Consider the following 15,678-nt stretch of genomic DNA (forward strand, 5'->3'; position numbering starts at 1 on the left):
AATAATAACATATTAGATTTTTCCCTCCAGGAGTAGTATATAATGAGTTTGGAAATTGTAGAGAAATGCTTAAATAATGCATTACAAATTACAATTGAACTACACCCATTCGATTATAGATGACTAAAATGAGTTTTAGTCGACTAAAATGTAGGGCGTTTTAGTCGACTAAAATATACTGGAGTTTTAGTCGACTAAATACGACTAAAACTAAAACACTTGCAGAAGACTAAAATAGGACTAAAACTAAAATGCCATTTTAGTCCTAAGACTAAGACTAAAACTAAATTGAAATTTGCTGCCAAAATTAACACTGCACCCCAGCCCAACTGCCAATTTGCTACTATTCAGGTGGTAGTTGTAGGTAAGACAGCCAAGGGTTCCAAACTTTGTCACACAACTATTGCTTATTTGGAAGTGTCCTAACAATTTTTTCAATAAGCATAATCCAAGAAAAGAAAGATAATATACTGCGTTAACTCGACTTTCAAAAGAGCTGCCAGCACAAAACAACTGACAAACTGTGTTGTAAATAAACATAAATAATATAAAAGTGCAGCACTGAATAAATGACTGAACTGTGATAATTCACTTTACACAAACTAATGGATGAAGCATAATATTCAATTGTGACAAAACATAATGTTCACAAGTGATTTAAAAGTCCCATAAAAAATGAAGTGGTGTATTCAATAACACAATAGAAGTCCGTGTGTGAAAGTGAGGTAATGTATCCAGCAATGGTAAAGGTGATCACAGTGATAGCTAGATCCCATCACCAAAGGAGAAAGATACACATATGCGCTCACCAGATGGCATGGACCCACAATACCCTATAGCATATGGGTCATATGAGGCTTCACACAAGGGATCCTGGATTCCTCTCTAACCGACTGTACCCACGGATTTTCCAGAGGTAAATCGCAGATGGAATGGAGGAATGCTGAAATCCTCTTTCACCATGTATCATGTGAATATAAACCAAAGGAACAAAACATAGTGTAAAACTGCTAAAACTGGTTTATAGATAAAGCAGAAATGCACTTACAAGTATCCACTGGTACAGATAGCAAAAATGCAATCAAGACAGGCTTTCTATGAGGAGATCTGCAGGGGTGTGGATTTGTCCTGGGAGGAGGGGGGATTCATTTTAAGGGGTAAGCATTCAGCTCAGTGCTCAAATTTTTATTTTGTTTTTTTGGAAGGGAGGGTTTGCTAGTACATAATGCTCATACATCTCGGGAGGGGATGCAGAGTTTGGCATTTTCGCCTTGGGCTCTAGGTGGCTTTGTCCTGGCACTGTATATGGATTCCATAGCCTCCTCTGGACCACAGTATTTACAGGAGCTTATTGTCTTTAAAATCAGCTTGGAGAAAACATCGCTCACCAATATTTACATATGATTACATCTGTGTGCAGTAGGAGGGAATGAATAAGGTATCAAAGCAGTCATCTATAAATGGCGGACATTTTAACCTACTTCTACTCTGGATTTATCTGTATGTAACTATAAGTAGATCTTTCAAAGGTAATTTTTGGAATTTACCATCTGGTTCACTGCATTATAAATCTGCATTCATCAGTGTGAGAAAATCTGTTGATTTAGTTGATAGGCGCTTTTTATGTGTATTTTATATTTACACAGGATTGATCAGTTCCTATTACAGCAATAAATAATTTGTTATTGTACCCACATGTATCATTTTATTTGAAATATAGTAGCCAGTCCAAATCATTATTCACAGCTGGTAACAATAATTTTTTCTGGTGGCCACAGTTTATGCTTATACATATAGAGAATACACAAAGGAATACAACATCTACTACAAAAGGTGGAGACCTGGTGCTTGTTAGGTTTTTAATATGTTTAATGTCTGTTGGATTTATGTTTTAAATCAATAAAGGAATTATATGTGAATTTAATCAATCAGGAGTCGTCACATGGTGTGATTCATGGGTTAATAAGAATTTTGGAGTTCAGGGAGAGGCTGAGCCCATATCTATTTCTCTTTTGTGATATTTAAGGTTTAGTTTTGTGGAGGGCTCTCTCTCTTGGTTTATGCAGGTTGTAACAGACCTGATAGGATTCTTTAGAAATATATTTTGTATGCATTGGAACTGCCCAACACATCTGATGTGAATAAGTCCCTACATTTATACAAAGTTGATTGCGGAATATTCACATGACCCATTGTTTCAAGAAACATTTGAACATTTCAGGCAACTTCTGAGCTCACTTTAACTTGCAGCCCTACTACACAGTATTATATTGCATACCGTACTTAGTAGTGTACCCTAAACTCTTACATTGTCTTGACAGGTTTATCCCAGAAGCCTGGTCCCCCTGTAGTGTCACCTGTGGTCGAGGCATGCAGGTGAGGGAGATCAAGTGCCGCATTATGTTGACGTTCACCCAGACTGAGTTAGAATTACCAGATGAAGAATGTGAGGATGAAAAGCCAGCCCTGGAAAGAACTTGCTATATGCCATCCTGCCATGATGATACATCTGCCCTGGCATCAGAACTTCCTCCGGAATGGGAAGATTCCACTGAAATGTATGACTGGGAATACATTGGCTTCACACCTTGCTCCAGCAGCTGCTCAGGAGGTACAGTGCACAGATCATTATCTCTACTGTCATTTCAAATAAATTGTTCTTAGTAAACATTTATAACTGAATACATTTCAGTTATAAGGTAACTTTCAGGCACTTGGGCACCATGGATACAATTTCATTACACAGACAGCTACTCTATGCTTCAATTAGACAACACACTGGACATCAACAATTAATTAGTAATTGGCTTATTTTTACATTTACTCCATACATGTATTTATTGCTCACGACAGGAGATCACCCCTCCCCTACACAAGGGATGAAAGAGGGGGGTCTTCCCTGTATGATATTCTCTCTTTACGAATACCTATACTATTTTCCCATGGATGGAATCCAGAGCATACTGACTGAGGAAAACTCCTGATACGCCTGATGACTTTCCTATATGACCATTACCATTATCTCAACCCCCCCCCCCCTTTTACACGACTCCCAACCCTTTTCCTGTACTCTATGCCTCTTGTTTTATCATTTCTCAATACTTCATTTCTGCTCCATCTAATCTTCTGTTCTTTTTTCACACATTACTTGGGCACACCAGGCTGACGAGATATGACATTGACATACCATCCCATCCTTTCTATGACCAAATACAATCGACTAATAGTAGACTCCTTTCCCTCGCCATATAGTTAACACAACAGGACCATTCACATATCTAAGCTAGTGATGACGAGAACAACCGAGAAACAGGGAGCTTCATCTTTATAGGTGATACAAGGTAAATCTGATGGTGAAGTTTAACTTTATGACTTATGTCGGAAACGCCATTCTGCAAGATGATTTTGATGTATTCCGAGAGACACTTCTTATATACTTTGTTCCTTCTATGATACCACTTCATGTTCATTATGTTAATGCTTGATATTGTTTTACTTGATACATTTCAATAAAAATTTACTTGATGGAAAAAAAAAAACAAAGAATTTTCAGTTAATTGCAAAATGAGAAGTGGGTATTATATACCCCAACCACTTGGCCCTCACAGTGAAACAAATGTTGAGTTTGAAACACTGCTGGCATCCTTACCATGTAATAAAAACATATTTTCGTATTTAATTAAAGCCACCTTTTCATTATTGTGTTATTTGGACAGCTGAACATTCACAAATAGGCAAACATAGCTCCCAATTAGTAACTGGCAGAAGACAATTATTTAAATCTAATTAAAATGGTATAATAAACACACTCTCATTGAAAACCTAAACATACCCCTAACCCTCCTGTATCATATTAATGTTTCTATGCAATTGAAACCTAAGAAAGTCATGTAATTAGTAAAGATTCATAACTAATAAGGATTGCTTTGTGATTGGAACAGTTGAAGCATGATATATTGTCTGTTGCTTCAAGTGCTTCCAGAAAAACTTAAAAAAATTGCCCTCCTCTGTTTGTGATCTTACCATATGTAAGACACAGGGATCTACCCCCAGGAAGGTCATCTCGGGACACAATGTTGCAGTTGCTGACCTCAGTTGCCCCTGCTGGTAAAATCGATATTCCAGTGAAAACATAGCATGTATAGGGGTTGATGTACTGACGGCAAATATGCTGTTCATTTGCAAGAGAAGTTGCACTTTGCAAAGGAAATTGCCCAAGAGCTTAGTGAATGTGGTGAAATTTCACTTTGTAAACAATACCCAATCACATGCATGGCAAATTAAAAAAAAAAAAAATACAGCACTAAGCTCTGGGGAAATTCCCTTTCAAAGTGAATAGTCTATTTGCCTTTAGTAAATCTCCCCTTTTGTGTTTGACCTACTACATAAATGTTCACTTAGCAAAGATGATTTTGTTATTATTGTATTATTAACCACTTTGCCGCTGCTCACTAGAGCTCTACTGCGGCAAAGACCTACGTCGCCAGACACCCCACCTTCTCGGCGGTGCGCGCGCGCCGCCGGAGGCTCGCTCCCGCTGTATTTAGTCACAGCGGGAGTCGGGCCAGGGGAGGAGCAGCGGCAATCGCAGCTGCTCTTCCTCGATCGTCGGGGAATCGAGTTTGGAGATCCGCCGCTTGTGTAAACAAAGCGGGCGGATCTCCTAAGTGACAGGCGGGGTCAGATTGCAGGGTTCAGCATAGCTGAACCTGCGATCTGTCCTTGTGTCACTCAGTCACCTCCCCCACACATGTCAGTAAGCACCAGGCATACATTAACCCCTCCCTCTCCAATAAAATTAACCCCTTCCCTGCCAGTGTCATTTTTACAGTAACAGTGCATATTTATAGCACTGATTACTGTAGTAATGTCACTGGTAACCCCAAAAGTGTCAAAAATGTCAGTCAAGGGTCTGATCTGTCCGCCGCAATGTCGCAGTCCCGCAGAAAAATCGCAGATTGCCGCCATTACTCGTTAAAAAAAACCCACCAAAAACGACAGCAATCTTTCCCTTAGTTAGTAAACGCAATAACTTTTGCGCAAACCAATCAAAATACGCTTATTGCAATTTTTTTTACCAAAAATATGTAGCAGAAAACAAATTGGCCTAAAATGATAAAAAATTTTGATTTTTACTTTTTTTTGGGGGGAAATTCCTATAAAAAATGTGAAAAATATTGTTATTTTTTCAAAATTGTCGCTATTTTTTTGTTTATAGCGCAAAAAGTAAAAATCGCACAGGTGATCAAATACCACTAAAAGAAAGCTCTGTTTGTGGGAAAAAAAAGGACGTAAATTTCGTTTGGGTACGGCGTTGCATGACCGCGCAATTGTCAGTTAAAGTAGCACAGTGCCGAATCGCAAAAAGTGGCCCAGACGTAAGACAGCAAAATCCTCCAGTTTGGATAGACCCTACCATATTATTAGGTGCCACATTCAACTAGGGAATTTTATTTCTCTTGGAAATCTCTGTTGTAGCCATTCCTTTTCATTCATTCCTATAAAAGTTTTTATCTAAGCAGTTGTATTTCTGTCTTTCCAGTCTTTATACTTAGACCCGTTAGACTGTGCCACCAAGTTGGAGACCTTACCTTTCTCTGCTGCATTTAACCACTTCAACTCCGGAAGGTTTTACCCCCTTAATGACCAGGCCATTTTTTGCGATTCGGCACTGCAATACTTTAATTAACAATTGCCCGGTCGTGCAACGCTTTACCCAAATACAATTGATGTCCTTTTTTTTCCCACAAATAGAGCTTTCTTTTGGAGGTATTTGATCACCTCTGCGGTTTTTAGATTTTGCGCTATAAACAAAAAAAGAGTGATCATTTTGAAAAAAACACAATATTTGTTACTTTCTGCTATATAACTTAATTTAAAAATGTAAAAATCATTTTTTTTTTATCAGTTTAGGCCAAATTGTATCCTGCTACATATTTTTGGTAAAAAAAAATCCCAAAAAGCATTTATATATTGGTTTGCGCAAAAGTTATAGCGTTTAATGTTATTAGTAACGGCAGCGATCAGTGATTTTTTAGCGGGACTGTGACATTGCGGTGGACAAATCGGACACTAGGTGACACTTTTTGGGGACCAGTGACACCAATACAGGGATCAGTGCTAAAAAATATGCACTGTTATTGTATAAATGACACTGGCAGCAAAGGGGTTAATACTGGGGGTGATCAGGTGGTAAATGTGAGCCTAATTGGGCTTACTAACTGTAGGGGGAGGGCTCTGTGACAGGCACACAGAGATCGGTGTTTCAGCTTAGCTGAGACACACAATCTCATTGTACCTGTCTGACAGGAGAGCCGTCTGCTTTGTTTACATACTGTAGGCAGGCGGCTCTCCTGTCCGTTTTCCCCAAAGATTGCAGGAGGCCGGCGGCGATCGAGCCGCTCCTCCCACGATCTGACTCCTGCTGTGTCTAATCACAGCGGAAGCGCGGCTCCGGGGGCGCACACGCGCGGCCAAGACCGCATGCACGTAATCACGTACATGTACGTGATTATGCGCAGCCGAGCCGTCCTGCCGCAGTAGATCTAGAACTATAGGCAAAACCTTTTTTTTTTTGCTTTGGATAGAGTAAGAGAGGGTTATAACCCCTATTCATTTTTTTTTCCACCATCTGCGTCCCATTGCAAAGATTTCTCTTCACTTCCTGTCCCATCATCAACACAAGAAGTGAGAGGAAATCTTTGCAAAATAATGGAAATCCTTGGGGACCCCCAGGTCACCAGAACTAGTGTCCCCACTGGAAGATTTAAAATTTGAGAGGGTAAATCTCTGTAACGGGGGAAAAAGCAGCAATAAAAACTGACAGGTGTTCTAATCCCTCTCCACTCTATCCAAAACTAAAAAAAAAGTTTTGCATTTAGTTATATTTTAAGTAATATACAGCTGCAAGAAAAAGTATGTGAACCCTTTGGAATGATATGGATTTCTGCACAAATTGGTCATAAAATGTGATCTGATCATCATCTAAGTCACAACAATAGACAATCACAGTCTGCTTAAACTAATAACACACAAAGAATGAAATGTTGCCATGTTTTTATTGAACACACCATGTAAACATTCACAGTGCAGGTGGAAAAAGTATGTGAACCCTTGGATTTAATAACTGGTTGAACCTTCTTTGGCAGCAATAACTTCAACCAAACGTTTCCTGTAGTTGCAGATCAGGCGTGCACAACGGTCAGGAGTAATTCTTGACCATTCCTCTTTACAGAACTGTTTCAGTTCAGCAATATTCTTGGGATGTCTGGTGTGAATCGCTTTCTTGAGGTCATGCCACAGCATCTCAATCGGGTTGAGGTCAGGACTCTGACTGGTCCACTTCAGAAGGCATATTTTCTTCTGTTTCAGCCATTCTGTTGTTGATTTACTTCTATGCTTTGGGTCATTGTCCTGTTGCAACACCCGTCTTCTGTTGAGCTTCAGCTGGTAGACAGATGGCCTTAAGTTCTCCTGCAAAATGTCTTGAAAAACTTGGGAATTAATTTTTCCTTCAATGATAGCAACCCGTCCAGGCCCTGATGCAGCAAAGCAGCCCCAAACCATGATGCCCCTACCACCATACTTCACAGTTGGGATGAGGTTTTGATGTTGGTGTGCTGTGCCTCTTTTTCGCCACACATAGTGTTGTGTGTTTCTTCCAAACAACTCAACTTTGGTTTCATCTGTCCACAGAATATTTTGCCAGTACTGCTGTGGAACATCCAGGTGCTCTTGTGCAAACTGTAAACGTGCAGCAATGTTTTGTTTGGACAGCAGTGGCTTCCTCTGTGGTATCCTTTCATAAAATCCATTCTTGTTTAATGTTTTACGTATTGTAGATTTGCTAACAGGGATGTTATCAGCATGATAACTTCTGACAAGTTCTCCAACACAGGAGATGAAAGCAGCTGGAAATTTGTGTCGGGGTGGGTGCATAGAGATAGATTATCAGGGAGCTGGTCAATTCACAGCACAGCTCTGCATGTTTCTTCCTTCCTCTGCCTATGTGGGGGGGGGGGTGGCTTTCCTCCAATCAGCTCTCGCACAGTGTATGCCAGGACTCCATACCCAGTGCTGGAACAGGAAGAAACAATTCTAACAGGATGTTCACTTACTAAACAGTGTAGAAAGCTGAAGACAGCCAATATACAGTTTTATAAATAAAACTTATGTAGGGAGATTGGTTTAATCTCTGTGTATCATCTATGGCTGTTCACTTCGCTGGGTATATGTGAGGGTTTACATTCACTTTAAGGGTATGTAACATAACATGGTAGTATGACATGATAGCACAGTCCTGACGAAGATTATCAGTGGTGACATGATGGAAAGGAAAATAACAGAGGATAATTGTCGCTAAACAATAAACCATATGTCAATTCGGTAACAAATTGTGACTAAAGACTCAGAGTCATATTCAACTTTAGGAAAAAACATAACCAAGTGTTAAAAAATATTTGCAGGAACATGGCTTGTATGTACATTCTTAAAGGATCAGGTTACCTACAGGCATTTTGTAATGTAAGGGCAAGTGATGACCCTAGAGATATACACTATATTGTCAAAAGTATTGGGACGCCTGCCTTTACACACACATGAACTTTAATTGCATCCCAGTCTTAGTCTGTAGGGTTCAATACTTAGATGGTACACCCATTGCGGATATAACAGCCTCAGCTCTTCTGGGAAGGCTATCCACAAGGTTGAGGAGTGTGTCTATGGAAATGTTTGACCATTCTTCCAGAAGCACATTTGTGAGGTCAGGCACTGATGTTGGATGAGAAGGCCTGGCTCACAGACTCCACTTGAATTCATCTTAAAGGTGTTCTATTGGGTTGAGGTGCAGGCCAGTCAAGTTCCTTCACCCCAAACTCGCTCATCTATGTCCTTATGGACCTTGCTTTTTGCACTGGTCCAAATCATTTGGTGTAGGGGGGATTATGGTGTGGGGTTGTTTTTCAGGGGTTGGGCTTGGCCCCTTAGTTCCAGTAAAGGGAACTCCTAAGGCGTCAGCATACCAAGACATTTTGGACAATTTCATGCTCCCAACTTTGTGGGAACAGTTTGAGGGTGGCCCCGTCCTGTTGCAACATGACTGCACACCAGTGTACAAATCAAGGACCAAAAAAGACATGAATGAGTGAGTTTGGGGGTGAAGGAATTTGACTGACCGGCACCTCAACCCAATAGAACACCATTGAGATGAATCAGAGCACAGACTGCAAGCCAGGCCTTCTCCTCCAAATCAGTGCCAGACCTCACAAATGCACTTCTAAAAGAATGGTCAAACTTTCCCAAACACACACTCTGAAACCTTGTGGACAGCCTTCCCAGAAGAGTTGAAGCTGTTTTAGCTGCAAAGGGTGGGCCAACTCAATATTGAACCCTACGGACTAAGACTGGGATGCCATTAAAGTTCATGGGCGTGTAAAGGCAGGAGTCCCAATACTTTTGACAGTATAGTGTATCTTGTTATACTTTAGTCTATTCCGCTCAGAAATAGCTTTCTAATTTTTTTTTTATTCTTGTTTTTCATTAATCCAGGAATACAAGAAGCTATAGCAGCATGTCTTCATATCCAAACAAAACGAATAGTGAACAACTCTCTCTGCGACAGCTCAATGCGTCCACCTGCAATGACCAGAGCCTGCAACACTAAGCTCTGCCCTCCAAGGTACTAGCTGTGCATTCATCTCTAATAACCTTTCAAATAGATAAATGCCTAACATTCCTATATATTGGCATTTGTAAGTCAAAAGTCAAAATCTTTTTCAATGAAACAAAAATAATCTTCTGCATTGTACAACCATTATAGCTGTGGTGATGGGGCCAGAGGACAAAATTTCTCTAATCGAATTGCATGCTATGGACAAATACACACCCTTACACTTTGTATTACACTTATAAATACAGTAAAGATTAGGATATTGATAATGCTTTTTGATATATAATGTAGATATCTTTTCACAGCATTTAGATAATAACATAAATGAAACATGTTGTGTATGTCTCTTAAAGCGGAGTTCCACCCATTTTTAATAGGTTGGAATACATAGCTGTATGTAATCCCCTTTAAAACGGCTTTTACCAATGGAAACTTTTTTTTTTTTTTTTTTTTGCTAGTAAGTACCTTAATTTCGGCATTATTGCTCCTCTCCTCACTTCCTGGTCCGATCGGCGATGACGTCATTCGGCGATCCGCAGTGTCTGCTGGGATGTATTCTATTCCAGAAATCTCGGAGTAGCTGTATCTGTACTGAGCCGTGCCTGCCCCGCCTCCGCCCCGCCTCCGCCCCGCCTCCTCTCATTGAGTTGCATTGTATGAATGTATTAAGGCCGTTCTCTGCCCCGCCTCCGCCCCGCCTCCTCTTACAAATCAATGAGAGGAGGCGGGGCAGAGGCGGGGCAGAGAACAGCCTTAATACATTCATACAATGCAACTCAATGAGAGGAGGCGGGGTGGAGGCGGGGCAGAGAACAGCCTTAATACATTCATACAATGCAACTCAATTAGAGGAGGCGAGGCGGAGGCGGGGCGGAGGCGGGGCAGGCACGGCTCAGTACAGATACAGCTACTGCGAGATTTCTGGAATAGAATACATCCCAGCAGACACTGCGGATCGCCGAATGACGTCATCGCCGATCGGACCAGGAAGTGAGGTGAGGAGGAATAAAGCCGAAATTAAGGTATTTACTAGCAAAAAAAAAAAAAAAAAAAGTTTCCATTGGTAAAAGCCATTTTAAAGGGGATTACATAGATCTAAAGTTCCAAAAATGGGTGGAACTCCACTTTAAATGAACATATTACATATGACGTGTTATGATTATACATAACATATTTATTCTAAAGCACAAACATCCCACGTGCACATACTTTTACATTTTATTTGCGTTTTTGTGCCTATATGTAATCATCCTCACTGGATTTTGTATATTGTATGTACAGCATAGGAAAGCATTCATTAAAAAAAAAAAATAATGGTTAAAAAAGGTGCCATCTACTATGAGGATGTTAGTAAACAGCTGGATTATTTTACTTTAAGGCCAATTTTTTCTGTAATTTTTCTTAATTTCCCCACTCTCAGCCTCCCACAGCAAAAACATCTGCAGTTAAAAAATATAAAAATAAAACTATTTATACATGCTATCTAGTTTAGATGCATTCTAACTAAAGTAAATGTACACAAGCCAGCATAAAGACCCTGGCTTCATCAAATCTGTTTTTTTTTTATTTTATTTTTTTATGAGTTTATGCTGTAACTAAATACTTTACACTAATTGTTTTATTTATTTCGTTTTCAAAATATTTAATTTCTATAATTTTTTTTTATTTTTTTTTTTTAACAGTATAGCACAAGTCAGTTTTCATGCACAGGAGGTCTAATGTTGAGGAGAGATAAGCATGAAATTTTCAGAAGGAATACAAAACACACTGTTGATTATTTAACCAAAATAAACATCCCATACTAATTTTATTTAGGTTTATCAAGTAAATTAAATCCCTGTGGGAATGTTTAAAGCCCGAAAGGTGAAACATAAAACATTTTTTTATGGATTAAAATAGGCCTTAATTAAAGAAGATTTATTTATTTCTATTATTATTTTAATAATAATAATAATAAAAATAATAATACTATATTATGATATGTTAGGGTAATATGCCCTCATTAAAGCAAATATGATTAAATGTATTTATTTAGTTTTTTAATCATACATAAATAAAACTAATCCTATTTTTATATTTTATTATATTATATTATATTATACTATACTATATCATATTATATTATATTATATTATATTATGTAAATAGGCCTTCATGGCCTTCATGAAAGCAAATATAATTAGATTTTGTTTTAAATATAATGTTAATATTTTTAAAATAAAAATAATCATATTCTTATATTACTTGTATTAGGAGTTGTTCATGAAAATATAATTATATTTAATATTTATATTTATTTATTTTTGTAACAGTATAAAAATAATAATTTGTTATAGTATTATATTGTATAAGGAATTGTTATTATGCATTTATAAAAGCAGATATTATTAGATTTTATTTTGTTTTATTATAATAAAAAAAGAATTCTTAAAATCTAAAGAGAATTGTTGCCAACACCCACTTTGCAGTAGGCAATTGAATAGAAAATAAATATTTGTAACAAAATTATTATAATCCCACCTTTGTCTTTCCCCTTTAAACCACGTCTGTAGGCTGTATTCCTGATAATATTGGGCAGCTTATAGGATACAGCACATCGGCTGCTGGGAACCTCCTGGGAGGAGGAATCTTTTCAACATGTTGCTGATTAAAACTAGTTTAAGAGTAAATTGACATTCCAAACAGGAACTGGTTATAGACAAAGCAATAAAATGGAAAAGTCTGAGAGGTATAGGCTTGAAAGTAATATAAGATATCTCATCATAAACCTCCATTTGAAGTGCCGGGATGTTTGAACGGGGCCTCTATGCACCATGCGTAAAAATGTAAACAATGCTGTAGGTATGGGCATTTATTTGTGTCTGGCACAGCTGTGCAGGAGAGAACTTCCAAGGAAGGTTTCTGTCATTGAATGTTTATGTTAAACTTATATATAATTGACAATGTAAAACAAGAGCAGCTTTGGAGTATGCTCTATAGTCCCATGCTATTAGGTTATTCTACCCTGCAATATAAATATTTCTATCTGTTTTGGTTTTGATTTTTTTACTTTAGTTTCCTCTTTTTCCCTACAAATATAGTTCACAAATCTCATCAATTTATGCTAACCATAAATTGAAAAAGTGTATAATCGGAGCTAAGCACAGTAGAGCCTTCTTTTTGCATCCCAAAAATAAGAATATTATTCCTCATGTTGGGATAGTGGGTAGAGTTGTGAAAAGGATTTGTAACACCCTCCTAGGTAGGTGCTAGAGAGAGAGAGAGTATAGTTTTGGATTTTTTTTGCCAGGTAAATCTATATTGTTCTCTGCCTACCAGAGAGCATGATCTGCTAGTGAGGCCTGCGCATTGTGCTCAGGTGCAGCTAAGTTTGTCTGAAGTGTTTCACACTGGTCCAATAGGGAGGCATATTGGAAAGTGGAAGGAAACCTGACAAATGAGTGCACAGGTATTTAGTACAGCCCTGGTGATTGGAGAGAAACGTGCCTCGTTGCATGCTGGGATACTGTATAAATGGCAAGAGCACATTTGCTCGGGGTCTTTCAGTTGGGGAGCAGATTCCCAGAGGGCCTCCTCCTCTGTAGAAGTTGCCATGCAGCCTTAGGTGGTTGACCTGAGGGCCTAAAGAGTCAGAGAGGAACTGAACCTGGAGGTCTTGCAGAGCTGAATGGAAGGGAAACACTGGAATGATCTGATTCTGCATACAGTGCAGATCTGTGTCAAGAGGCCTGACCTAAGTGGGGCCATCCCTTCAGCTAGAAGAGTCAGTGGATGGGTGTCAGTAAAGGGGATGCTAGAGAGTGTCCTGAAGGTAATGTAGTTCATCAGCTGGAGAGAGAGCAAGCTCATGTGACCAGTGAATTGTGCCAGAGTTACGTCATTGCGCATGTGATGCACTGACACAGACAGGAACCACTAGATCGACTTTTCATCTATTTACAATCGACTATCTGTGAAGGAGTGTGAACGTGGCAATAGATGTGCATGAGTGGCGGTGGCCCCTGGACCAACTGGATGCAGTCAAGAAACATATCGGGAAGTGATGAGATTTCTGTAAACAGCTTTTAGCTGCACACCCACTTGCCTCTCATCCCCGTTCAGCATCCCTTATATCTCCAGATTTGCACACTACCCATACCCGCAATCATCCACTACTTACCTGCTCCAGATTATCCCATGTGCTGCTTCACTTTGAGACTTTTCCACAGCCTGGCCACATACAGAGGCCCAACATCCAAATAGCACGGTCAGGCATTCTAAAGGCATAAATTACACATTGAATTTCCTGAGTACCTATCACATTTTGAAGGCCCTGGAGCACAAGGACAATGGAATTACCCACAAAATGACCCCATTTTAGAAATAAAACACCCCAATGTATATTCTACGAGACATAATTAGTCTTTTGAACATTTTATTTTTTTCCACAAGTTTTTGGAAAATGTGGAAAAAAAATGAAAACATATTTGTTAACACAAAGTTGTCAATTTTTAAAATATTTCTAACACATAGCATTTACATACCAAGAATGACACCCTAAAATACATTCTACTACTCCTCTTGAGTATGGCAATACCACATGTGTAAGGCTTTTCCACAGACTGGCCACATGCATAGGTCCAACATGCAAGTAGCGCCTTCAGGGTTCTAACACATAGCATGTACATACCAAGAATTACACCCAAAAATACATTCTGCTGAGCAAAGGGTAAAAAAAAAGGATTACCTGTGGATTTAGCAGGCAGGAATACTGTCCCAGCACAGGAAAAGCATTGGTCCAGACAGCCAACGAAAATGTCCAGGAATTGTTCAGGCAGCAGGTAGAGATATGCCAAAGTATTGGTCCTGGCGGTAGTTCAGGTAACAGGCATAGGCATTGTCAGTTCAGGTGGCGGGCAAAGGCATGGCCAGTTCAGGTGGTAGCAGGCAGCACTATAAGGCTTTGGACCTTGGTCAGGGAAGACCTGAGGACAGGGGTAGAGGCCACCCAAATCTCTTTAAAAAACCCTGAGAAAAAAGTTTTCTTCTCTTCTGGAGCCCCTCACATATGTGAGACCCCTGTGCTATCTTGAATCCCACTAATACAGTGGCCGGGCAAACTATCAGTTTAGGAGGCAGGCAAAAAGCCATGGTCATTTAACAGGCAGAGGTCAATTCGCGTGTAAGGCAGGAACATGGTTGGCAGAGGCAGAGGCATAGTCGATAAACAGTCCGGGTCATACACAGAAATAGTGGAAACTGGAAAAATATCTTTACTTTACTAATAGTGTATTGAAGGGTGATAAATCTGATAGCACTCTCTAATACAGAGGCCTGGCTGTGAGGGACATTGGGGACAGTAGTATCGGGTGTCACGGTGAATTCCTCTACTTGAACATACACAGCATTTTTTGGGGGGTTTGCAGCCTGTGTGGGCAGGAGGGAGAGAATTGGGGAAGTGCCTTTCATGAAGTCTGACTAATGTATCCGAGTGAATTAGTTCAGGGGCATGACCATGGGGATAGAGAAGGACTGTGATAACGTCCTCTTGAAATTTTAGATAGGTTAGGGATCTTTGGGTGCATTTGGAAAAAATAACTTATGAATTGAACAGGGATAGTTGAATCAAAAAAAAAGGCGACTTACCAAAAGCAGTGATCAGCTGGTCGTTCATATCATCCCCCCCCCCCCCCCCCAAAAGGTTGTATTCATGTATACATTTTGGCTTCTGGACAGGACCTCGTCTTGTCTGAAGTACCACCAAGGTGTCATCATGTATTGTGGAAAGGATGTAGAGGTCTCTTTTATCCCTCCACTTTAGGGATAGTACCCTTCATTCCACATACTGGCTCCCACCCCCCCCCCCCCTCCCCCAAAAAAAATGTATGCCGGCTGATCGGCTTTGATTGGGTCTCGGATCTAGTAACCCAGAAGCGATGCCACAACGTCACTTCCAGTTTACTGGAGCCTTAAAAGCGGCAGATAAAAAAAAAAAAAATGTTAGTATTCAAAACAGCCAAACTCGGAGTTGT

The 15,678-nt window shown here is 39.6% G+C and overlaps 1 protein-coding gene across 1 annotated transcript in view; it reads left to right on the forward strand.

Annotated features, from left to right (window-relative positions):
* The window catches only part of ADAMTSL3 (ADAMTS like 3), a 730,739-nt gene that overhangs the window by 566,305 nt on the left and 148,756 nt on the right, over positions 1-15,678 (forward strand). Inside the window, exons 16-17 of the mRNA XM_082255626.1 lie at positions 2,322-2,611; positions 9,547-9,676. Of these exons, the coding sequence (XP_082111752.1) occupies positions 2,322-2,611; positions 9,547-9,676 (420 nt within the window). The remainder of the gene's footprint in view (positions 1-2,321; positions 2,612-9,546; positions 9,677-15,678) is intronic.

The sequence above is a fragment of the Pelophylax lessonae genome (assembly GCF_965119305.1).
Source record: "Pelophylax lessonae genome assembly, chromosome: 4".
Taxonomy (NCBI): domain Eukaryota; kingdom Metazoa; phylum Chordata; class Amphibia; order Anura; family Ranidae; genus Pelophylax; species Pelophylax lessonae.